Source organism: Charadrius vociferus, unplaced genomic scaffold (assembly GCF_000708025.1).
Source record: "Charadrius vociferus isolate BGI_N301 unplaced genomic scaffold, ASM70802v2 scaffold280, whole genome shotgun sequence".
NCBI lineage: Eukaryota > Metazoa > Chordata > Aves > Charadriiformes > Charadriidae > Charadrius > Charadrius vociferus.
The window spans coordinates 791459-817166 of NW_009646340.1; the positions used below are offsets into that span (position 1 = coordinate 791459).

At 37.1% G+C, this 25708-nt stretch overlaps 1 protein-coding gene across 1 annotated transcript in view; it reads left to right on the top strand.

Moving 5' to 3' along the window:
• The first annotated feature begins 3981 nt into the window (after positions 1-3981).
• Positions 3982-25708, top strand: part of ZMYND8 (zinc finger, MYND-type containing 8) — a 53657-nt gene continuing 31930 nt past the window's right edge. The window contains exons 1-2 of the mRNA XM_009887846.1: positions 3982-4092; positions 13942-14012. Of these exons, the coding sequence (XP_009886148.1) occupies positions 4079-4092; positions 13942-14012 (85 nt within the window). The 5' untranslated portion in view covers positions 3982-4078. The remainder of the gene's footprint in view (positions 4093-13941; positions 14013-25708) is intronic.

Genomic DNA, 25708 nt, shown 5'->3' on the forward strand with positions numbered 1-25708 from the left:
ATTGTGATTCAGAACAAGTAATGTAAACCAAAAGTATTCAAAGATATTGTTCAGAAGGACAAATGCATGCATGCATCTGGCCACAAAGCCTTTCAAGCTTATAGGCAAATCAGCTACCTACTGGATCTAAACATATTCTCTATTAGTTTCTGATAATTTACAAAATTACCAGCCTTCTTAGGTCACTAATTTTAGCACATAGCCTACTTTTAAAAATTCAGAAACTGTCTTTATAGACATTTATTGTTGGATTTTGTGTCAATTGGAAGTCTGATCTTCTGTTCTTTAAGCAGTTACTGATACTTTGGCAGGTTCAGGATAAAGGGGAAAAGGTGGAGAAAACTCTTAAAAGGAAAGACACTGAATTACAATGTTTCGTGTTCTTATTCTAGAAATTAGGGTTGTCAATCAATGACTTGGAATTTCAGGACTAACCTACAAACCCTTAATGCAACTTCTTTTCCTTGTTTTTTTGGTGGTTAGTTGTTGGGGGTTTTTTAATTTTTATTTTATTTATTATTATCCTTGGAAAATATGACATCCCCTTTCTTTTTGTGTATTTGTTCAAAATGCTATTTTTCAAGCTCCGTCTTTAGTCCATCACCTACTGTTCCCTCTCTGCCAGTGACGATTCACCCCCTATAGGGGTACATATCAAAACCCCTGTTTCTGTCATACAGGTAAATCCCTTACTAGTATTTGTTTATTTTTGAGGCTTTCAGTATATATTAAGTAGTATAGTCCCTTACAACACTGTGGTGCTTGATGTGTGCACTTTCTGGAGATTCTGCACAGTGGGCAGTTCTTTGCAAAGAACTCTATATATAGTAGGTTGCACTTCTAACACTGTTGTCTTTTAATTTCCTTTTGACTGAATTTGTGCTTTCCATCTTTCCTTTGGTTTCTCTCTTTAGCCCTTTTTTTTCCTGCCTCACAGCCCTGTTTTCCCTTAACATCTCCAAAGCATTGAAAAGGACAAATACTAGCTAATCTAATCACTCTGCCATCTCTTCTGCTTTAACAAAGCTTTTAGCTTCCCTGTCTCTGTTTTCTTTACCTTTCTTTCCCTTCCCCCTCCAAAAAATTCACCACTCCTATGTAAAAGGATTGGTCAAGCTGCAGTAGGATGTGCAATCAATCATTGTGATTTAACAGACAAAATCATCTGAATTTTCCAGATGTACTTGTGTGTCGTTATACCAGACTTTTACCTTCTGTTGCAAAATATGTGTGTAGACAAGAAAATAAAGAGAAACATATTTCAAGCTTTCCCTTTCTGATTCCTGACAGAATTCTTTTTTCTATTTTAGCAGAGTAGCCTAGTGGCTGAATACAAATGCTATATTTTGTCTGTTATGTTTTCTAGGTTTTTGTTCTTGCTAATGACTGAAGGTTTGTAAATTTTTCTTTTGAATTTGGGCCACCGTTTCCTTGAATCAAGAGCATAGGACCTTAGGCCTTTTGTAAGGCTGCTTCTATCTATCTGCTGCATGCTGATTCTCTCTGATAGGTTCAAGTGTGTCAGTTTGGCAGTGTTCCCAGTCACCATCAGCATTACTGCATTCCCAGAGTTGGTTAGCACAAAGCATTGACAAATTCAGTGTATTTAGTTTTGCCCCCTTGCTGTACTTCATAGGGATTCGGGTTGTTTTTTTTTTTTAAATAGAAAATATTAGAGTAGAGCAGTCAAACAATGAACATAAGTGTTAATGACTGACAACCCTCGCATTTACTGCATGGAGGAATCAAAATTTGGATGTTTGTGTGTTGTGGGGGTGAGATCTCTGAGTGGCATAGGCCTTTAGGTATCCAATTAAAAAGAAACATATCTTGAATGGTTTGAACTGTTAAAACTGATGCAAATATGCACTTGAATGTCATGTATTTCCGGTGTGTTCTTGCTGCTGTAGGGGGCTGTACGATTCCCTTTATAGCAGCACTCTCTCTAGTTTCTGCTACGTTCCTAAAACAGAACAAACTGCCAGTATAATCCATGAGCCTTCCTGCTCCCTGCCCTGAAAAACGTTGCCAAAGCTAAAAAGGGAAAATGCTTCCAGCAGGGACTCCAGAATTACTTATGAGATGAGAATTTATACTCTGGGCTGTTAATCCGCTGTTGCAGCCTAAAACGCAAGAACACAAAAAACGTAAGCCCAGTGACAGGGTGGTTTGCCAGTTTTCCTATGACAATGGTATCTCAAGAAATAATCTGAATGCAGTATGGGACAATGCAGGGTAGGATTATTCATTTTACTGAGTTGCATAGGGATAAGTCATGTCAGCTCTGTAGCAAAGAGGTTTGTGTGGTAAAGTAGTTATATCATGAAAGGTACTGGTTGGAGCGAAAGGACGGCATTAGTTTTATTTGTGGCGATTGTTTCTGGGATCATTAGCACCCGAGTAAAGATAGAGTGAAGTGCGTATTCTGTTTGCAGCTGGCCTTGATTTATGGGAGAGGGTTTTCTATAGTCGGTTTTGCACAATCCTAGATCTTGCATGCTGTACTGGAAGCATGTTTATTTTGCTTTGGTTATTTTAGCTCATTATTTAATAACTATTGTTTTACTATTAAACCTCTCCCTCTTGTACTCCATTTGGGGTTGTTTTGGGTTTGTTTTGTTTTTTAATAAATAATCTCTTTGATTATATGTGATAAGCTTCAGAATCACCTTTGCATCTGTGGTTTCCACTGCAATTTCTTGAAGGCTATAGAACGATAATGCTGAGCTACCAAACACAGGGGCAAAATTTTGCACAAAAATGTGAAGGTTTGCTGGGGCCTTTCTAAAGATTAGTCCTTTTAAACCTTCATCTGGAGTTAAGACTTCCTTCCTTCCTGGCATAGCAAGAAATCCGCCCACTTTCACTGCATTAGGGAAGAGAACCGAATCACATTTTTAATCAAATGCTTGGGAATTGGCCCAAGATCAAACTAGTTGTGTACATGCTGTTTTCTCGTTTTGTTTCACTTGTGAGATTTGAATAAAAGACAAAAGGTACAGCAAAAATGTCTGAGAAGCTATATTAATGTTTTTGTGAAAGCAGACAGGTAATTTGCCACGTAGAGAAATCTACATCTTTTTAGGGCCTGCATTGTGTCTTAAAAAGTGCCAAGTCCTACAGGGTTAATGGACAGGAAACTGCAGCTGCAGCCGGCTAACACGGAAGTCAGATTTTTGTGTAACAGACAGCCTGGGCAGGAGAAAGGTGGGGGCCGGGAGGGGGGATTTGAGAGTACAGTATCTGGTGGGGTACTGGTATTTTCGGTTATGCTCTGCAGCGTTTTTCTAAACAGGGAGGGCACGCACTGAATGGCAGCGACCCTCTGTGATAATGCAGTTTCACTGGTCTCATAGCTTTTGTGGATATGAGACATGGAAATTTTTCCTATTTAAGGCTCGGCTTATCATAGTGTCTAAAGAAACCACACTGTTGGTGTATGGTTGCTACGGTAGGTGTTAATATATTTAAATTCTGGAATAGGAGAATTCTCTGTGAGTTTTCAGTTATTAATTTCAGCCCCTCCTGTGCATGTTCACTTTCGGTGTTGTGCTCTGTTTCGGTGGCCTTGCTTTCTCTGTGCAACTCATCGCAGAACACCAGCAAAGTAAATTTAGCGTTTTGTTTATAAAGAATAGCTTTTGTGACCTGGGTGAACTCTTCCTCCTTCAGGTTTAAAATATCCAAATGCCTTCAGCAGTGGCATGTTGAGACACATTTGCTCAGGCAGGCAGTTTGCGATCACTTCCCTCTGCCTGAAAATCTGTGTGTTTTATACGGGGAGGGCACATTTGGGGTTTCTTTTCAAGTTTCTTTTGCTGAAACGGGCCTAGCTTAGCCTGTCTTCTCTATGCACAGGATGGCTCCTGCTTGCCAGAGCTGCACAAAGATAATCGCTCAGGAAGTGTTTCAGCCAATCCCCTGAAGCTTTACATTCAGATTTACCAAAGTAGCCAATCCGGGATTAGCTTTTATTAGGAAGACAGATCATCAAGCTGAAGTGCCAAGCCCTTTCTGCCTGAGTACTGAGAGCCTGTCCTCCATGTTTTATAAGTATTGACATAACACTGTGTTAACAATGCATCCACAGAGGTAAGCCTTACTTTTTACATTTTTTTTTCTCTAAGGCCTATGAGTTGTGGGTTGAGAGTGTGATTCTCTGTGATTTGTTGTGCAAAACTCACACCACAGCACTTTATTAAGTTGGAACTGTTTAAATTTGCTTTCTTGGGTCACATGGTTAGTAGCCATTAGCCACAGCTTTATTTTGCAGACTGGCAAAACCTTGGCATACCTACTTCTTCACAGGAGGACGGTGTTTTTAGAGTTTATCAAGATCCTGGTATTCCAAAGAAGCTTTCTCTCTCTGAGCAGTTTGCCAGCACTATTGTCTGTTGTGTCACATGCCTGCTGAAGAGAAAATGGAAGCTAGGGAGCAGATGCATTTAACTGCCCTACAGGGAGTCAAGCAGGGATAATGGCAGACAGAAGAACAGGCAAGTTTACCTTTCTAAACAGTGAATGGAATAGCTAAGATAAGTTATCTCTGAGAAAATATGGGATTTTTAAAAACCTAGACATCAGCAAAAAGTGCTAATGGCAGATTGTAGATATTGGGCCTAGGTGGTGGTGTGCTGTTGCATCATGTTTTTTATGCAGCTTATCTTAACTTAAAATGATTATTGAACCTTTTTTCTTGCAGGAGTAATTAATCCAACGTGTTTCTCTTTCTGAGGGACAATGTATGGTTAATATTTTGTTGCTTTAAAAGGGAGTTTTTATGCTGCAGATTTTGGAAATGGGCTGCTGATCAATAAAATGCAGCAGTACATCTGTTTACAAATCTGATTCTTTATGGAAAATGTTTTTGAACTGTTAGATTTCTTGTTTTACATAGTTCAAATAAACTAATGTACCTTTTATCTGTGCCTTTTTGTTTTACACTGTATCAGCCACAGTTCTGTGTTGTGGAGTCCAGAGGATATAAAATCATGTGTGGTTCATGACAGTGGTACATGTTGTTCGTTCTTGGGTTTTTTCCCTTTTTTTGTTTTTTAAAACTTTTGGTTTAATGCTACGTAATTATTTCAAGAAATTCCTTTTTGATCAATTCCCAAATCTGCCAGCCTGTTGTATCTTCTTAACTGGAAAAATGAGATGGGTGCTTGAACAGTTGGTAAGTAAGCAGCATGCTACTCTGAGCATTTTTAACAGTTTTCCAAACATTTTGTTTTTACTGGGTCAGTTAGTCCAGTAGATGAAGTAATGATAGTGGTTAGTCATATAAAAAGTCAGATTTGCTTAATGTCCATTTTAAGGGACTTGTATGTGTAAACTGTTCCAATTTGAATGCACTATTTTTTTGATAATTTGCCTCTAAAGTTTGAACCTTTTACTTCCTGTTTACCTTAGGCCAGTGAAAAATATTCTACTTGTTGTTCGTTCATAGATCATTCATTACCATGTTTGTAGGGTAAAGCGCATTTTTGTTGTTCCTTAGGCTTTTGAGGTGTGATGAAAGTGCTAGTACTCAGCAATGAAGTGACCTTATGAAGTAAAGTAAATAATGCTTAATGAGCATACGTTTCTGATACTATACAAAGTATAATCTCAGACAAACTTGCTTGATTTATAACTAATTTAGAACATTTTGTGCCCTTTAAGATTGTAATTGTAGTGCTTGCATGTTTGTTTTAGCAAGCTGTTTTTCAGTGATCACCAGTATTGTTACAAAAGCAGTGGAAGGGTGCTCTTTTGTCCTTTTAATAAATTTTTGCACTTGTTTTAACAGTCCATACACATTAATGATTTTAGGAAAGAACTTACGAGCTAAGCTAGCTTTGCAAATGATTGCACCGAAGCACAGTTACATGCTAGCTTTTTATAGAAGGTTGCCATGTATTTGATAACATTCTGTAACGTAGCAATCTACCTGTGGTTACTTGTTTGCCAGTGTGAGTGTCTTTCTTACTTTGAATATCTCACTTTGCTTAACAGCCCCCCCCTCCCCCCCCCCCCCCATCCTCATCCGGATTAGATTATAAGAATGTCTAGTTCAGTTTGCAACGTGAAACACTGCTGGGTTGTACCACTGAGTTTCATGGGATAGTGTTTCTGTATGCAATTTTAATACATTTTTCAGCATACATAAAAGTGCTAACACAGCTAAGAAGTTATTCTGGTTTTTGTTCTTCAGCTGCTAAATACACAAATTACATTTGGACGTAATTTTCCTAGCAGTAGTTTGTACACATTAGCAGTTTACTTTCAGTCTTAAATAGTGCACAACATAATATTTGTTTAATATGAGGAAGCAGGAGTAAGTGATCTGCAATCAGAAAGCTTGTATTAAAATGGCTCCCACAGGTTTTGTTAAACTAGGATCTGTTTCAAATCTGCACCTCCAGACACACGGCTGACAGTGAAACATATTTGTATAAGCTGCCCTTGTGCATGTGATGAAACATAGCATCGTGAGTCTGTTAAAGTTCACTATTTTTAATCACTCAAATATAATTCTTTTATAGTTCACAAAAAATAAATGTCTGCATTGCAGCAAGATGTCTGAGGCAAGGTAGAGACAGCAGTGTTGTTTTACAGATCGGCCCAATCGCGCTGCTCCATGGAGTACTTGAGCCAATAGAAGCAGAGGGTAGGTTAAAGATTGACAATTGCAGTGGCAAGACTGAGAAAGGCCTTCTGGAAATTTCTACCATCTTTGTTCCATCTAAGTAAAGCAAATTCAGCCAAGCTGAAGAATGTCATATATTTTTGGTGCTTTGTCAAGGTATGATGTTATCACTCACTTTCATAGATTGCATAATAAGCAGCACACTGTGCCGTTTTTTCTATTGTTCAGGACAGATGGAATGTGGGGTTTTGTTTAAGTGATAGACGTGAGGAAAAAGCATGTATTCTTTCTTTCTACCCAAGATTTTACAGGACTCGATCTTGTTAATATCACAATTAGACAGGACATATATGAAGCAATGTGGCTGAGCTTTATTCAGCTTGTAGCAAATGGCCATTATTCTAATGTAACTAGCAGTTAATCGTATAATTGCACTTTAAGTTTTCTAGCTACTGAAGAGTAATTTGAATCGCCCAGGATGAATACGATTAGCCATTATTATTTAGTGCCAACATCCAGGTACTTTTGTAGTTAACTGGACAAAAAATGCAGTGGGGGAAAAACAAAGGGGTGATCTGGATTATAAATTATGATTAAAACAGTAGCTTTTAAAAAGCTACATGCCTCTCTCTTTCTTTGCAGGCAAACTGTTTTAGTTGGAAGCTAAATAGTGCTAGGGAAAAATTGAGTGATTTCTTTAAACAAATGACACTACTTAACATACTGAAAATTAAAAGAATGCAGAGTATAAACCACTGTAAATGTGACATTTCCCCCCCCCCCCCCTCACATCAGGCGGGAGTATTGAAATGTAGGGGATAACCTACTTTGCTCCTAAGGAAACATGTAATAAAAGGAACTCCACGCACAGAAATCGTAAACAGGTAAATTACATTGCAAATTTAGCCCTTGTTATCAGTGTCCACAAACTTCGATTGGCTTGGCTTCCTGAGCTATCTTCCATTTTGTGATATCACTTTTGCCTGGGGTTTTTTTGGTGGTGGTTCGGGGGTTTTTGTTTATTTCTTCCCTGCCCCCCCCCCATTGCTTTTTTTTTCAAGTGTATTGGCCATGTGGATCCAGTAGCTGAAAAGTGGTAGGTCTTGGTCAGTTTTCCGTAGCAATGGTGCCACTCCAGCATAATTGATTAAAGGCTGATAAATCTCAGTAAAAACTCTCTTCTCCTGTGTCTTGAATTCATAGTATTAATTTGAATCTCCTGAATATCTTGGAAGTTGAACATAACCCTTGTCCATGTGGAACGTGGTAGACAGCAATTTTCAAATTTTGTTATTTGTGGATCCCTAATATTTTTCCCATGGGTGCATGAGTCCCATCATAGTGAGTTGAAGGCTGTTAGACTAGGTTTGATTTACTTAGTTATTGTTTCCAAACCCCTTAGTAGTAGTAGTACACTGGCTTTGAGGGGTCTGCAAACCACAGACTGAAAACTGTCGTAGTAGGCCATCAAGCTTGGCCCTTTAAATTGTATTTAGAAAGTATTTTAAATGTGTCTGTTAATAAACGTGTCTTGTATTCATGGACTAAAGTCTAGTTTAGAAATAGCTACATAGGAACTGAGTTTTATTGATTTGATTTGTCATTCTTACATTAACCCTTTATTGCCAGTTGTCATAGCATCTGTGTTTCATACTGTGAGATTAAAGCCATCCTGTAGCGGGATGTTAACATCCTTAATTTAGCCAGTATAAACCTTTACTTTCTATTGTGGTTGTTCTTAAATTATGTTTTTAGCATCTGAAATCTATAGCTATTCTGTTTGCCTTGCTTGGGCCTCGGCTCTATGGTTTATAGTCTTAAAGACGACATTATGACACCAAGGATCTCCCTCCCTCCCCTGATTTCCTCATTTGTGGGTCTGTTTTTAATGCACACTGAGTAAGAGTAAGGTTTTAAAAGGAACCTAAATGTTCTTTAAATTAAATATACATATGTATTTATTTCACTTGTTACCAGAGGTAACTAGCTTAAACATTGCTGTATGTAGGTATCTGAACAAGCATTTTGTGTACGTTAATTGCTTAATACAAGTTGAGCATTTTGCAGGGAATTCTGTAAAAGGAAACGTAAAACATGAGGTGCTCAAACTGGAGAATCAATCTAAAATTGAGTGATTTCCTTAGTAACCTGTGACTTCACAAAACTCCCTATCTTGTGCCTTTTTAGTTAAACATTTGGATGTCAGGTGTCCTTTTGTCACACTTCACCATTTCTGATATTTAGATGCTTGCTTTGAATATATCACTGCTGTTTAAACAAGAGATACTGTTATTGAATAAACTGCTACCATTTTAGCTACAGTACAGGAATGAGGCAGTGCAGTGCTGTCAGACGCCATTTTAAGAATCCTGCATAAATAGCATAGCTACCGATGAGTAAGAGACTGTTATAGGTGAGTGCTTATACAAAGCTGCTATTTATTCAGCAATGGCATGCAAATATTTTTTCAAATTTTTATTGAATGCAGTTTTTTGAAATCATTATTTAGAATTGCTACTCACAAATGTGATATAGGAGAGGCAGGAATTATCTTAAGGATGAAATTCAGTTTTAGTGCTTATAGTCTTAAATCAGGGTTTTTTTTGTTTTGTTTTCTATTAACTAAAAGGAAAAATTAATTCAATAAATATATAGTTCTTGATTTTAAATTAATGTGTTTATTCCCTGATGTAGATCTAGGTTGTGTATATGGGCATTAGCTGTTTCGAGTGGTTTTCCTTATCTGTCAGTTTTTCTTGGTTAAATGTCAAGGTGCAGTAGTTCATCTGCAACTTTTAATTGCTCTTTGTAGTTAATATAGGTTAGAGCAGCTTTAAATATTTTTGTATATGTACATTTTTTCAGGTAAGTACAACTACTAGTAGAGAAATGATTTTCCTAACTTGAAAAGTCAGTATTTTATTTCCTCTTCTGAAATTTGAAAAACTTAATTTCATATTAAAAAAACCCACCTTCTATTCAGTTTAATAGAGAACATATTTACGAATTGGGCAGCTGAGGATTTTTTGCATTTTTACTTAAGTATCAATGAATCTGGTATGTTTGCAATCCTTTTTTTTTTTTTTTCTTTCTGCCCTCAACTATCCCCAAAGGAATAACCTCCACCCCTTCTCCCCTCATTGAGACATGTTAAAATAATTTGTATGAAACAAATGAGTTTAACATTTTAGAAAACAATTTTTTTTTTTGTAAGTTTTGGCAATACAAGTAGGGAAGTTTTAAATGATTAATTGGGGTTCTAGTCAATTGACAGTGAAACTGGCAAAGCTTAAATTTCTATTGTGTTCTTAAAATATGTTCCTGTGTTCATTCATCTTAATGAGGAAATAAAAGTAGCTTTCAGTATGACATACTGTATTTATTGTATCAAGGTACTTAATTGAGTATATACCGGTATCATTTCTGATCTGCAATGTCAGAGCATCACATTCATAGTACACATGCATGATAGTAATGTATGCTGTCTGAAATAACAGCTCTAAGCCCTGCAAAAATGAATTCTCAAAATAAAACTCTCTAGAATAGTCTACTTGATCACATAGCTATTGTTTCCATAGAACTAGATGCTTGTTTAAAATTATTTTGCTGCTGGTTTAAATTTTCTTTTTATTTTGTTGTGGGTAATAGTAAGGTACCTGTCATTAGGGACCTGTTTTTCTTGAATTATTTCATTTGAAATATTTTGCCAATGAAACTTCTGTGTTTGGACGCTTGTGCTTTATAAAGCCTTTTCAGAATATTGTTTATATTGATGGAAGATGCAAAGGTGGAAAGATCTGTCAGCTTTAGAGAAGTGACTGTAAACTTGCTGTGAATTGCTAGCATGTATTTACAAACTTGAGTCTTGAAGATTACCACTACAATCATCACTGCCACCATTGAAACAATGTCATGTTGTGCAAGCAACATTACAGCAAATGAAACAATGGGAGATGCTTCTGAAGAGCTGTGAATTTTAACTATCTTTTATAGCTATGTCTAATATGCTTATTTAACTGTTCCCCCAACATTTTTTTTTTTTTTTTTTCAGAACAGTCTCAGTGATTTTTTTTAACATAATTAAATGTTTGTGCCCTTAAAAGATTGAGCAAGATTAATTATAGTCGAGAATATGGATGCAATCTGTTCCTCTCAGGCTCAGTTTTCATAGCGTAGTAGATAATTGCTGAATTTTGTTTTACTTGTGGGTGACACACAGCATGCATATGTGTATATAGGATATATGCACCTCCATTGCTAAGAAAAATGAAGACTCTTCGTGTCAAGTGGTGAATGCATTTTTGACTGTTCATTTATACTTCAAATCTTTGGGAAAGCTGTCTTTGGGCATCTTTTATGTGATGTATCAGAGATGTGTCAAGTCGAGATACTTTGTTCATCTTGGAACTGCTTACGAAGAATGTTTTTCTTGTCTCTATAGATCAATTGAAAGAACACTGAAAAAGTTGTTGGAGGAAACTGGCTGAATTCCCTAAATTAAACTCATTAGATGGGGAGAGAGAGATTAAAAGCTGAAGAAACCTCATATGCTGTAACTAATACATAGCAGTCCTGACCTGTAACCCCCACCCCGCAGTGGGAGATTTGGGCCCACAGGTGCAGAGCATCTTCACTCAGCTCTGACTTCCTCTGCTCCTTTGGTCAGGGATGTAGGAACAGTTCCTGCTACTGTGTTGTTGTACTGATACGTTTCTCAACTGTGTTTTTTAATACTAATAACTACTGTATCGTGTTGTATCATGTTCCCCTGAGGTTGTGATTTGAACAAAATGGCACTAGATAGATTTGGATGAGTCTGGAATGTTATGATTGCTTTAATGTAACTTATTTGTGAGCCCCTCCTAAAAGGATATTACTCTTTTCCCCCTTTTCCCACATGCGGTACACTCCTATCTCCTCTTTTCTACCCATCCAGCTGCACAGTGAGCTAGATCACAGAACTGATTCAGTTAAAATGAACATGATTTCTGGAACATGAGGTTAGGGATTGTGGAAACCATTCCTTTTAGTAGCAACCTGTGTAAAATGATCTTATGACTTCAACCTGAGTCTCATAAAGACTTTTATGTCCTAGTCTGTGTCTGAAACTGGATCTATACTTTAAAACCAGGTAATGTGTGTTCCCAAATTATTTCATTCTTGACAGAATTAGTCTGTATTGTTACATATTTACCTGTGTGCATTATTAATCATATGTACATGATGTTTTAAAAATACGGGGTCTGTTACAGTTTGGTGATATTGAAATAGGATTTTATTAGGGGAGAGGGGAAGAAAAAGTCAATGCAACATGGGAACAGAACGACAAACCCATCCAGCGGGCCCATCCCTTTCCATTGCTTAGGGAAGAGAATGGGCAGAGGCAAGTGGTGCATGAAATGTTTTGGTGTCTGCAACACACTGCCAGCTCCTCGTTGCTGGAGGCCCTCTGGGAAAGGGTGTAACAAATGTGCAGTATAATTGGTCTGCCCATGCATAGTAAATTGGTGAGCTTTGTAGTATGGTCAACTGTGTTATGCGTTTAATCTGCCTATGCAAAATAAATCTGAGAAGAATTGTGCTACAGTCAACTGTGCTACACATTTACCATAATTCTGGTCACATGCGTGCCTTTCCTTGCTCCTGAAATTATCAGCATAGTCAACGAGCTGGAAGACTGGATGCTGGTAGAGTAGAACTTCTCTTCAGTGTTTTATGACTTTAAAGACCTAATTTGTAAATTATTGCTATATACAAATAACAAGTAAAGAATAACGATTTCTGGAGTTCATGGATCTTCTCAGCTTTGGGTCTTCCATACATTGAGCTTAGTTAATTTATATTTAAAACTTTTGCTGGCATAACTGTCCTGTTTAGAAGTGTGAAAGGAATTGCAACCTAACGGCCCGGTAGCTGCTAGTTGATAAAAAGTAGTTTTGACAAATACCAGACTAAAAAGTCCTTCTGCTGGTAAGTTTTGCTTTGTTTAGGAAGCTGTTTTAACTTATACCAGTAACAAAACTCCTGCTAATATAAACTGTTTGTCAGGCTGAAGAGTTTCTCTGATATAAATGTAACCAAGTCCTCCGTGTTGTTTCTGAGCTCTGATTAGCTGTCTCGGGCATATATAACCACAGTTGCTAAAGCAAAGGTCTCTAGCTGTCCTCTTGGCCTCTGTGGTAGAAATAGCTGTCCCCAGAGCTGGGATGGCTGAATGGAATCTCAGTCCACTCCATCACAGCAGTAGTTCACGGTCTGCCATATCAGTGTAAACTGATATCAGCAACAACTTACATTAAGAGACAGTACGCTCTCACTACAGAGGAAAAGATCTACATCCTGTGTTGCTGTTGTGCTCTGGTGATATTAATGGACAACTCTGATACCTGCTTCAGGCACCATAACCTTATTTGTCTAATTTGTGTATCATTTTGAATTTGGGCTTGCTTCAACACCATATGTTTTCTTTCGCCTTTCATCTACAATAGTCAGATCTCCAAAAATGGTGTGCAACACAATATTCAGTCTAGTTCTTTTTTTCTTCTTCCTTCCGCCTTCCTTCTCCAAACTGACTTAACTAGCCAAATCAATGAGTTACTTTTTTGAATGGCATCGCTATAAGAAAGTAGAATATCAGCAAGTCAAATATAGTTTGTCGTCTATTTAATCATTTAATCCTGCCTGGAGTGAATTAAAACTGTGTAAGATTGAATTGTTGAATGATAGTAGCAACTCTATTCTGTTTATTTTTTGTTATAGTTAATAATTGGTAGAATTGTATTGCCAATAAATTATAAATATTCAGTTTTCTGTTATACAGTCTAGTTTCAAAATCCTTTAAATTATTTATTTAATAGTTTTTAAAATTGTATGTTACCTTCTAATTTTGCAAGCTGTTCTGTGTTGCTAACTCTGTAACTTCAGCTAATCTGTTCACTTATGCCGGTGAGTGTTTAAATGTGAGGAGGCGTCTGTCCACACAGATCCACAAGGAACAGAATCCCTGTTTGTCTGTCACATACAGTTTATACAGACAGTGACATAATCTTCAGTACATGTTACAAGACTGTCATTAGTATGAAAACGTTACCTTTGTAATTGGTAACATGCAGCATACACGTGTACCTGGATTGTTTCTCTGCATGTTTTGGTCAAACAGCTGTTGTCTGGCAAACAGCAAACCTTTCATTTCATCAGAAATTTTAATATAGTTGTATTTGACAGTGTTATGTTGAATTTCTATACACAAAGTTAGACATGGGAATAATACAATCTATAACTGTTCTAATTCACCTTTTTGAATCCTGCAGCTTGGCTGAGGAGGAAATAAAGGCAGAGCAGGAGGTGGTGGAGGGGATGGATATCTCCACTCGATCCAAAGGTAAGAAGGTATATTTCATCTATGTTCTACAACATGCAAATATTTGTAAACCAGTATAGTGAAACTGTGTGATCTACCATGAAGTTGCTCTTGAGTGAAGACCCAAGACTTCCTGTATTTTTTACAATGACTGTTGTACGTTAGAAAGTGTTTTAATTTATTGCATGGTTTTCATTATATGTCAGACCTCCCCCCCATCCCCCATTGTTATTTCTGGTGTATGAATAAATAACTTAGGTTAAAAGATGAAACAACATCAGCCCCATGTATCACCTCACTTATCATGGCTTCCTTTAAAGTGCTTTTAGATTTGCAATACAGAAGAAAGTAGTAGTAGTAATAATAATCATAAGGTGTAGTTCCTACAGTAATGAATACTAATTTTCCTAAGAATAAACATAGTAACATTTCTGTTTCCGCACAAATTGGTCCCTTGAGCAGTATGTATTTCATGGACGTTTATGTATCCCTATTACCTTGATATGAATTAAACTTGGTGGTGGAATTGCAGATGACTGAGAATTTCTGTCCTTGTGGTTTCTGGAGTTTTCCTTATGAATGAGTTAATACCGGCAAATGATGTTATCTCTTGGTATAAGGAAAGCCAAATATGTAACAATCTATATCAGTATCAATACTCCAACTGTCATGTGGAGCGCGGGGACAGAAAGGCCATTCAATCAGAATACTCCAGTTCATTGTAATTGGCTGCCAGCTGCCTGCGCATCTCCTTTTGTACTTGCAGCTGACTTTGCAGCTCAGTTTACTTGAAAGCCATTTTTGTAAAATGGCAGCAATGGTTACTACGATCCTTTTTAAATTCTGGTACATACCCACTTATTCTTCACATTTCTGCTTCAGGGGTCATAAGTCTAGTTAACTCTGAATGTGCAAATGTAATTGTCTTGAATGCATAGCACAGATCATCTGCATTCCTTTGGTTTTTAATGAGGTAGCTTGGATAGGTAACATGGTTATAAAATTGCATTTAGGTCTTATTTGTGCTAACAGACAGTAAATTTATTGTTTCAGTTCTCATGGTATGGTTAAATGAGATAGTACATATGATCTGACAGTTTGGAAGAGATTCACTTGCTCCTTTTGCTCCTTCTCCCTGTCCTTTTCTCCCTTCTCTGCTTCTGGTCTTGCATGTCAGTCTCCATCACTGAACTGCTTTTGATGTTTACGTATCTCTGTGTTTCAGTTTTCTAAACCAGCAGAAAGTAAACTTTGTTTTCTTTAATGATTTCTGCTGAATGGGTTAAGCTCTCAGCTTTGTATTCCCACTGCTTACTTCCTTTGTGGAGCTTGTCAGATCCCAGCCATTTGAACTTTCTAACCAGCTTAAAAGTTGAAACATTTTTCTGCTGTTGTAGTGACCAGTTTGTTTGTGAAAACAGTATAAGAACTTGATATAAGAGACAAAGTGGGTTATTAAATGCATTTAGCTGCCCATGAAATCTCACCTTCATTTCTCCTTAGAAAGACTCTGGCCCACATATTAGTACTAATAAGAATGTCACGTGCACCAAGTGAGCTAAACGAAGACTTATGTCACTCTGACATAATCAATGTCTAGAAGTCATTTATGAATCTGATATTTATGTAGGTATCTGCCTTTCAGTGCTGTTGCTTTACTCAGCCCAGAGAAAGGTGTAAGTCGGGATTCTCTTACGTTAGTTCTAGTGCTGGTCTGACCTCAATGAATTAAGCACACAGAAAACTTTTTACTTTTTTTTTTTTTTTTTGGAAGGGTTAATATGAAGTTTCCTAGGACAGTGAGCTGATTTAACACCTCATGGTTATTGAAAGGGTCAGTCTTTCATCTCCCAGCCTTCTCAGCCATGTGATCTTGCAACTCCCCTTGCTTTGTGGGCTCTGATCAATTCAAATTGATCAATTCAGAGGGAGGTAACCAGGCAGGAAAAGACCCATGTTTTTATACTGAGTGAGTTTACTGTTGATACAACTCCCTGAATCAGCTCGTAGGCAAGCTCTGGTAGTGATTGAAAGGCAAGTGGTCTGGAAGACAAAGACAGGATCACCACAGTGCTGCTTTAGATTGGCTCAAGCTGTGATTGTGCGGAAGTCACTGGTCTATACACAGTAGGACTCCTAGTGTTATAAGCACCAGTGAGAGTGATCTGAACGGCCATAGTAAAGATAAAACTTGAGAGGTTGAATTAATTGAATAATAATAATGGAATTTATATTTATTTAACTATTTGCTTTAATTGGTGTGTTAAATTTGACATGTATGTTGACAAAACCTATGCTAGCACCTCTCTAAGAGCAAGAATAACAACCACCCATGCCAAGGCCTTACAGGTATGTTTGTTTTTCAGTGAAGAAGTGATGTGGGTTGTAAGGAAATCTTGGGACTTGCCAACAAGCCATCTTGCTTTGTTGTATTCCCAACCTAATCTATGAATTAGTGGTAGAACTTTATACTAGTTGAATTTGTAGTTTTGCATAGAAAGTTAAAAGGATCATAAATGTCGTCTGCTTAGAAAAAGAGCTGGCTATATTGCAGACCTGCTGAAATTAATCTTTCTGGACTTCTGTTATTTGGATTGAGACAAGTTTCTCTGTTAGTTCAGTGCAGTGTTTCTGCAGCAGAAAAGTCACAAACCAGAATTTTAAAACTGTTGTTATACTTGTGTAAGGTAGAAAAAGTGCAGCAAGGTTCTAAACTGGTGGTATAGTGGTAACGTTTCCTCTTGTAACATTAATCTTGTTCAGAATTTTGCTTTGTGTGCTTTAGAAAGGATGTAGATGAGGAAATTGACACTATATAGAAAAACCCATAAGGGAAGCATACAGGTCTTCTTGGTTTGTTTGGGTTTTTTGACAGTCTGAGAAGCCTGTGCAGGAGATCAATCAGTGGTAATGTATTATTTCACAATTGTCCTAGAGAAGCTTATATGCTGCAAGTTTGTAACCTAACTTGCTCTGCTATAGTTGGTTTGTACAACTCACGTGACGCCATGTCTAAAGAAAGTTGTAGGCAAATAAATTTAATTGCTTTAACATTCTTGTTTTGGTATAAGCAGTTTGATTTTAACTGCTGTAAATCAATTCCAGTTCAGTTTAAGCTAAGCTGAAACATGCATTGTATAATCTGTAACAAGGATGTTAATGTAGCCTTTTGAATCGGTTTAAGTAAGGTGGTTTCAAAGCAGCCTAAGATGGTCAAACTGCTCAATGCAGCAGTTTTATCCACTTCCTTCCATACCTAAGCTGGCAGGAAACTAACTGAACCGTAAAACATGAATAGTTTTCTATCTGTGCTGAAATGGCTTGGTAGACTGCCAGAACTGGTGTAAGAGAGAGGGCAGAAATATACCAGTTGGGTGCGGGAAGTACAGAGCTTTGTTAGCCAGCATTTAGATATAGGGTTAGGCGGTAATGAAACCAGAGCTTAAAACCATAGCTGACACTTCTTACTTAAGCTTCATAATGCGCTATGTAAGAGTGAGTCTACAGCTGCGGTCAAAGTTATGCAGACCTCCACACTCATCTTCAGCTGCATTTTTCTACCCTTCTCCTTAATGTGGCACTGATACTTATGCTATTGCATAGTAAGCTATATCAAGCAGCTGATCTAGCTGAAAATTGATGATTATTTGTAGTACTAGTTTTTGCCTGAGTCATGAACTGATTAACCTTACTATTACACACAAGTGCCTCTCTGTCCCCACAATGTTTTGCAGACATCTGCTGAGGTGGGGAAGTTACTGTAGCAGTTATAATTTAAATCTGCTTATAAGCAAATCATGTTCAGCTTTACTAAAGACATTTTAAAATCCACTACTCTCTTGGTCAGAACAAGAAAGCATAAGGCATCTGAGAACTGGAAATGGGAGATGACAGCTTAAAGAGAATAAAAGGAGTGCAAAACCAGAAAATGGAATCAGAAGAGGATTGCTGTTTAGTAAAGGGGAAAAGCCATGGATTAGATTATTATAATATTTTGTCCTCTGCACAAGATACATTAACATGTCTGACACAAACATCTTGTTATATTTCTGTTCCAGCCCTATGGCATACTTTTTATTTGTTTATTAAATATTTCAAGATGGGGCTTGCAAGGCTTTCTGGAGAATTTTCTGAGTATTTCCAGGTTGTGGTTCCAGAGCAGCATAACCAACTTAATTGTTTGGTGCGGTTCTGTCTTCACATGCACTTGTTCACTTTGGACAGCGGTGAACACTCCGCTGGGCTTTTTCATCCTATTAACCTGGAAGAATTTTATTTTATTTTTTTAATTTTCAGGTTAGTTTTCTGCTAGTTTATCTTACCTGCCAACAGTAGTTAGCTGTGGTGGCAGATGGACTTCCATGTAGGTTTCATATGTTTCAGCTAATTCTGTAACCATTGCCTGTCAAAAGGAGCTTTTTAACTCTCTTCTTCCCATCATCAGTCATACATTCCTTGTATTTCCTTTGCATCTCTGCGGCTCTTAGTCCTCTTCTGAGGCAGTTAAGGGCTTGGGTATAGAAGTAGTTTTCTACCTCCTTATCTCCCTGAACCAGGTTACTAGTGAGTTGAACAGATGTCATTGCTTGGAGCAAACTTGCCCTCGTCAGTGACAGCTAGTCATTAGATGGTCTTAACTTGTCATAAAATCATATACTGAGACACTACTGCTTAATGGTGAGAATTCTGACTTTTACAGCTTTTGCATTGCTGCAGGTTTTTGTTGAAGGCTTTGGTCTTAGCTGCTTCTCTCAGTGGTAAAAGGTTCAGTTATTATGAATATAAATGCAAAATGACTAGTAAAATAGAATTGCCAGAATACATTATATGTTTTGTAACAGTTTCATGATAGTATATTGTCTATCAACTTTCTGTGCAGTGATACAGTATATTGTCTATCAACTTTCTGTGCAGTGATACCAAGTATTTAATCACATAGAGATGAGATTCTCACTCCAATGTGAAATGTAATTTGAGAATCCTCCAGTGAATAGTAATATAGCCTGGGGCTTTATCTCTAGTGCAGAGCCCTTGTTACCTAGTAATCAACAGGGGGTCTTCAGGAGTAGCTTGGGGCAGCAAGTCCCTCTACAGCCAGGCTCTATAGCTTGGGGCAAGTCCCTCTACAGCCAGGCTCTAGTTCATAAACTTACTGTAAGTTCATCACAGCAAGTCCCTCTACAGCCAGGCTCTAGTTCATCTCTTACTGTAAGTTGTTGGTAAGTGTTTCTTTTTCTTTATCTTCCAAAATTCTACAATGAAGAAACAAGGAACTCTCTTTTTGTAGTTGTGTAAAATTGTAAAGTAGTAGAAGTTCGTCAGGATTTACACAACCATGGCTAACCTCTGTTATTTATTACATTAAGCAACTGGAATTGGGTTAATTGCATCAGTTGAAGTTTCTGGAATGTAAACAGGGCTTCAGTGGTTGATTGCAACTGCATCGTATTTCAAAATTCTGACATAAGATTAAAATGCCTCAGAATTGAGTGTAAGTTCTAACAGATTTATTGATTTTGTTAAGTGTTTTGAAGATAATGAGGCTTACTGTAGTATTGTAGGTAATGGATTTGAAAAAATCATAAATCTATTATCAACCGTTCAGGATGATAAATATAACTGGGAGACTTCACCGTTCTGGAATCCATATAAATTATTAATTGAAGCCTGTTCTATCAAATCAGACTGTAGTGATGCTGACAATGGAGTTAGTGTTGCTCTTTTTTCTCAGAATTCTTCATTGATTTCCCTCAACACCATTTAAAGTACATGAATTCAAAGTTTTGAGGAGGAGGGAAGAAGAGAGAGGTGACCGTCTAGGTGGAAGTCAGTTGTCTGGTTTTGTTCTTGCTCCTTCTAAAGGCATAGTTACACATTTCTGTGGGGTAGTGACAGCTTAAGCAGTCTTCAGTCACCTTAGTATTCTTGCACCTTCTCTCACACTGCTGTCTTGTTTAAGCTAGCTTAGCTGTTTCTTACAGCCATCAAATGAATTCTTCATGAAAATGTTTTCATGAAATTTTTGTTCTCTTGTTCTGTTACATTTAATCTAATGTAATGCCTTGATCTGGTTCACCAAATGTTGGCAGAACTATTTGTGTCATAATAAAAGGCATAGCATGGGATTGGGAATTAATGTTAACATTAATAGTAGTTAGTAGAAGTAGCCTTGGGCTGGCTCTGTTTAAGTAACACTTATGCCGAGTGTCTAACTTACTCTTAAACTAACAATTGACTAGGTTTCTAGTTAGAAACAGTATTCAGAATTTTGCATGTTTGACCCACTTGCATTGAGATGTCAAAAACCTATTTACATCACAGAAAATTTTTACTGGTGTAACTAAGTCTCAGTTTACTGATGTCTAATACTATACCTGGAAGACTAAAATAATGCTTTCACTGAAAAAAGTACATTGTTGTTTCTGGCTCCTGGAAAACCAAAATGACTGCTAATTTTACCATCTTTATCTCAACTCATGTCAAAAAGCTTTTTTGATTATTTTTTTTTTACCGTTTAAACAAACGTTTCTGAGTGTCCCCCTTCTCACTTTCTGAAAATTTCTAGAACAGAAAAGTTTCGTTCGACAAGCAGTAGATATTACCACTTTATAACAGCTCATTTTTCATAGAACGTGCATTTAAAATATAAGAAAATTAGGTACGGAATTTGAATAACTAATACGCTTCATGAAAGTATAGTAAACTTGATGTAGTTAAGATAATGATAAATTTTTTGATTGTCTGTGCTTTATTTTGAAATGCAAAACTTTTCTTCCCTTCCACACCGGCCCAGCAAAAGGGTAACGTCCTGGTTTGAGGTAATTCTTTGCTGATAGTAAAAAGCTTTTATCCTGCAATTTCCACACTTTTTGGGAAGGCTTTTGTTTGCCTAACCTTATTGTGAGGTTGAATTTGAAAATCATGTCATACAGTAAGACTGATTTACTCAGGCTTTTTTTAATTGGCTTGCTCTCCATTGCACTGAGAATGCAACACTAAGGCAACATATGCTGATCTAAGTCAAACCTGCCATGCTTGAATGCTCCTTCATGTCTGCCACACTTCCATTCGTTTGCTTTATACTGGCACTGTCAGTTTTGGGATTAGTTGGTACGCTGATTTAACTGAAATTAATTTTTCAGGTTTTTGTTGGTTTTGGCGGTATCAGTTATCTCAACTGTCTTGCTTCCTGGGTGAACAAATAACAGTGCTAGAGAAAGGAAAAGGGAAGAAAGTCTATCTGTGGAAGGGTACTGTGGAACCTTAACATACAGCTGCGTAATTTGCTGTGGATTTCAGGTCTCATTAAGGCTTGTTGGCAGAGAAACTCATGCAAGTGTAATAGATACTTAGAAATACATATGTAGACACCATTTAATTTTGGTTTTAGTCTGGAATCGCTTTCAGTTTAGATTAAGCAAGTTTTTAAATTAAAGACAAAAAAAAGGTATATGGAAAGGAAGCCATAAGGGGGTGTAAGACGTCGCTGTCAATGAGTCTTTGGTACTGAGCAGTTTATGCTGTGTTCTTAAAGTAAGGTGTGTTGATGTTACTTGTTTTCAGGAAGAATTACGTTTGGGAGAAGCAAGGAAAACAACATTTTACTTTTACACATCTTTTTGAGTTGGCACCTGCTTCCATTAAGAAAAATGAGACTTCTCAATTAATTGTCAGGGATCGTTGCTATTGAATGTTTACAGTACAGCACTTGGCAATGTATAGAATATAGAAGATACGGTTCTGGTCTATGCTTCTTGTGCTGTAGCAAGATAAGATCCCTGATATACAGTAATAACACCTTTGTTTTTATATTTTTTCTAAGCTAAACTGTATTGTCACTATCATAGTTTATCTGCTTAAAAGCTGCATTACTATCATGTAAAATTAGACTTCTAAAATAGTCATAAAGTGTGAAATTAAGTTGCTTTAGGGTTTAAGTGTGCTTTACTCTGTCTCCTGGGAGCAGTAGTTACTAATCTTTAGTCACATGATGGTATATTGAAACAAAGGTTTTAAACTTTAGGTGAAGCTCACATTAGCTTGTTCCCCAATGGATAGTTTGTGAGAGCACTCACGGGTGCTTATGTCAGCCTTGGCAACATTACAGAGCAATTAATAATAACCTAGTGATGTAAAAACAGGTAACTTCTAATGAGAATTTAGAAAGTTATTTCAGGTGTCTATTTTTTCACTTGCTCTGGAAACACAGTTTTGAAATAATGCTAAGAAAGCGAAATCACACACTCAGAAATAAAGAAATAAGTGGAGTAATATTCCTTGGCAAATTAATTCGTTAGTACAATTGATTTATCAATGAAATGTTCATTTATTATTTTACTGTAATGCCTTTCATTGAGTACACAGAACATTTCATACCTTATTAACATTCTGAGCGCTGAGTAGCTGCAAGTGATTTCAGCCTTTTCAGTTAGAAAAAGTGGGTGCGCAAATTGATGCCTGTCTGAAAAGTTTGGTTCAGGTTGACTTGCTTAGTATATGATAGGAATTTTGTAGAAAAAGCAGGGAGATTGCAGGGGTATGTGCTAACTTGTGACAAAGTGGCAGGGTGAGATAGCCTCCAAAGTGAGACTATTTTTGCTCATTAAACACCTTTTTAAAAATACTTGCTTGACATAGAAGAGATCACACAAATTCTTGCTGTTCCTTTTTGGAGCAGAGACTTGAATCCATCTCATAAGTAATTGTCCTAGTCACCAAGTTATTGCATAGTTTAAGTTTGGTCTTTTTTGTTCTTTCCTCTTGGATTTATTTCACTTTATTCAAGTAATAAATATTAAGTTAAACTACAGTGGGGAAGTGATCCAGGTTAAAAATTAACTTTCCTCCTGACAGGTTATTTTAACAGGGATGAGTTTCTTGATCTGGTTCACAGCACAGCTACACATACTCTGCTAACACAGCTGGAATAGCCAAGGAGGAAGAAGAGGCAGTGTGTGCTAAACCAGGCACTGCTGCTGAAAGGAATTCACACAAAATGCAACTTGACAATTTTTATCTTAATTAGAATTGGAAACAATACCTCAAACAATTTAAGTGGGTGCTACCATTCTTCTTTTACTTGAACTGAATTAAAAGATCGTTCATATTATTAGGTCCCTCAGAGACTGGTAAATTGGCAACATATAGCAATAGTTAAAGACATTAGCCTATTCCACTAGCACAACTAAATGTGAAAGAAAATGCCTGTGCATTGCTCTTTTCCGGTCTATTCCTTAATTTTTCCAGTTACTCTTACACTTCCTCAAGAAAATCTCTGTGCATTTCAAGAACTTGCCAGTTGGAGAAAAAAAAAAAAAGGTGTATTTCAGGTCAGTTTTTGTATATTGTCTATGAGTCACCACTAGTTTATCTGAAAATCCATATTATGCTCAGGCTTGAATGACCGAGGAAAATTACACTAGTTTAAGTAGGTTTTGAAATTACTTTACCAAGCATAAATGTCTCTGTGATCATTTGATATAATCCATCGTTTTGTGTGGTTTGATCGGTATTGAATCAATACCTTTTCTGTTGATGTGTATTTTGGATTTGTCTGTGACTGGATTGTAATTCAGTTCTGGTTTAGCTAATAATTTTAACCCTTTTCCTGACCCTGAATCAGTTAGTTTAGTAAAAAACAATATTTAATAGTGAGAAGCATCACATTATGGGGGCAGGGTGATGATGAGGAACTTTACATCTGATTTTCTTTTTTCATACTTGGAGCTGAGGCACAACGTGCAGTGTCACAGGCAGTTTCTCTGTAATCCCCACAATCTGAGGCTGAAGAGCTGAAAGGAAACTGGTGTGCTCCACTGGTGGTAGTTTTGTGCCTGGGAATAAGAAATGGAAGACAAAGGGCAGAAAACCGTACTCTCCTGTTGCTCTCCTGGTTTAAGCTGTGTCTGCTATGTACAGTCTAGAAGAAAAGCTTCAGTCTCTTTGGTGAGTTATGGTGAGGGCTTTATTTGCTGGGTAGAAACTCAGGCTCAGAGATCCTTGCACGTACTTTGAGGATGTTTGCTGTAGAGAGAGACAATTCTGCAGGTCTCTGCATTGGCAAAACAAGGATTAAGGCATGGTCAGCGCTTCACAGTAAGAGTAGTTTACTTATGACTGCCTTTAGGAATGTATGGAAAGTCTCCGTTGAGAACTACAAATCATAATAAAGAAACAAAGGCTTATATTGTACATGCTGTTCTTAAGCCATGTGGTGATGGCAAGATGAGAAAAGATATGGTATGATGCTGTTTTTGCTGATCACTCTGAATGCAAACAGTTCCCATGCTGAATAAGTTCTATTGTACTTCAATGACAAAAATAGAATTCAGAGCTTGTTTTGGCTTCAGGTTTGATCGCTTTGGTTAAGTTGTAGGTTTTGATTTAGCTGACACTGATGCTGCAGTGTTTCTCCCAGGATAGCTGTGTTGGTTTAGCTCTCTCAGGATATATGAAGCATATACCAGCCGAAGGAGTTCTTCTGCCACCTTCTGTGCATAATTAGCTAAACTGAAAAAAACCCACCTTAGTTGTCTGTCAGCATAGTTGTACCTGTTTTAGGGTTTTTATTGTCATAATTGCTTAAGGAGGGGAGGAGGCAGACAGTATATTTTTCACACATTTAGGTGACATACTTTACCTGGCAATTCTTTGCATTGTCAAATCAATCTAAATTTTGACCTGAATGGAGCAGGAGGCACATTTGCTTGAGTTGAAACAAGTCAAGTGACAAAAGGGTCTCAGGCACATTGTATTGGTTCAGTTCAGCCTAGGCATGTTGGAATAGAACTGGTCCGAAGTGCTGTCTACAAGTATAAAAGGTGAGGGGTGGAAAGAAAAAAAACCCACACATTTCTTAGTGTCAAAGGCAACTCAAATATGAAAAGTTTTTGTTTATGTAACTTATGTAGCTTAGCTACATTTTACCAAAATTTTATAACTTATGTCAACAGAAAAATTTCTCTGAGAGCTAACAGTACATTTCTGCTAGGCAGTGCTGCTGAAATAGCTGTGCCTATATAAATCTATATAAAGGCAGACGCTTTTCCTAGGATTGTTGAAATGGCATGTGTTGTTAGCATGGTGCAGCTATTCTAGATGAATAAAACTCAGAATGGGCTAATGCTCCTACATTTCTCTTCCCTCCTTCAGTTATATCTTCTTCCATCTATCTTTTCATATGTTTTTCATATGTTTTTATAGTTCTCTTGATTCTTAATCATTATCTTGACATGTTACCAAGCTTTTGGTCAATCAGAAATCACCATATAGCAGCATGTCCACAGAATTGTGTAGAAAGAAGTCAAAACCACTCTTTTTTTTGGTGCAGTTACATCTTTTGGGAAAAAAAAAAATTAAATGCTTCAGGAACTGAAAAAAATGTTCACAGCTGATTAGGTAACAATTACATCTTTCATGTGTCTGGACCCATCTGAAAAAAGTGTGATGCTAGTTATAGTAGGTAAGATTGGTATTTTCACAAACTAATGTGGACCAGTACAACTTTTCTTGCACAGAGGTTTTTCCACTACACCCTTTCCATCTTTCTTTACATTTTCTTCCATACAGGTAAATAGCATGTTCTTGAAATGCAATTTAGTCTAGAAATATCTTTTCAGATCACTTCTTGAGCTTGCATTATGAGTGAGTTTTAGTGGCATCGTATTTTTTCTTGAGAATATTTTTTCAAAATGTGTTAATAATTGTGTGGATTCTTG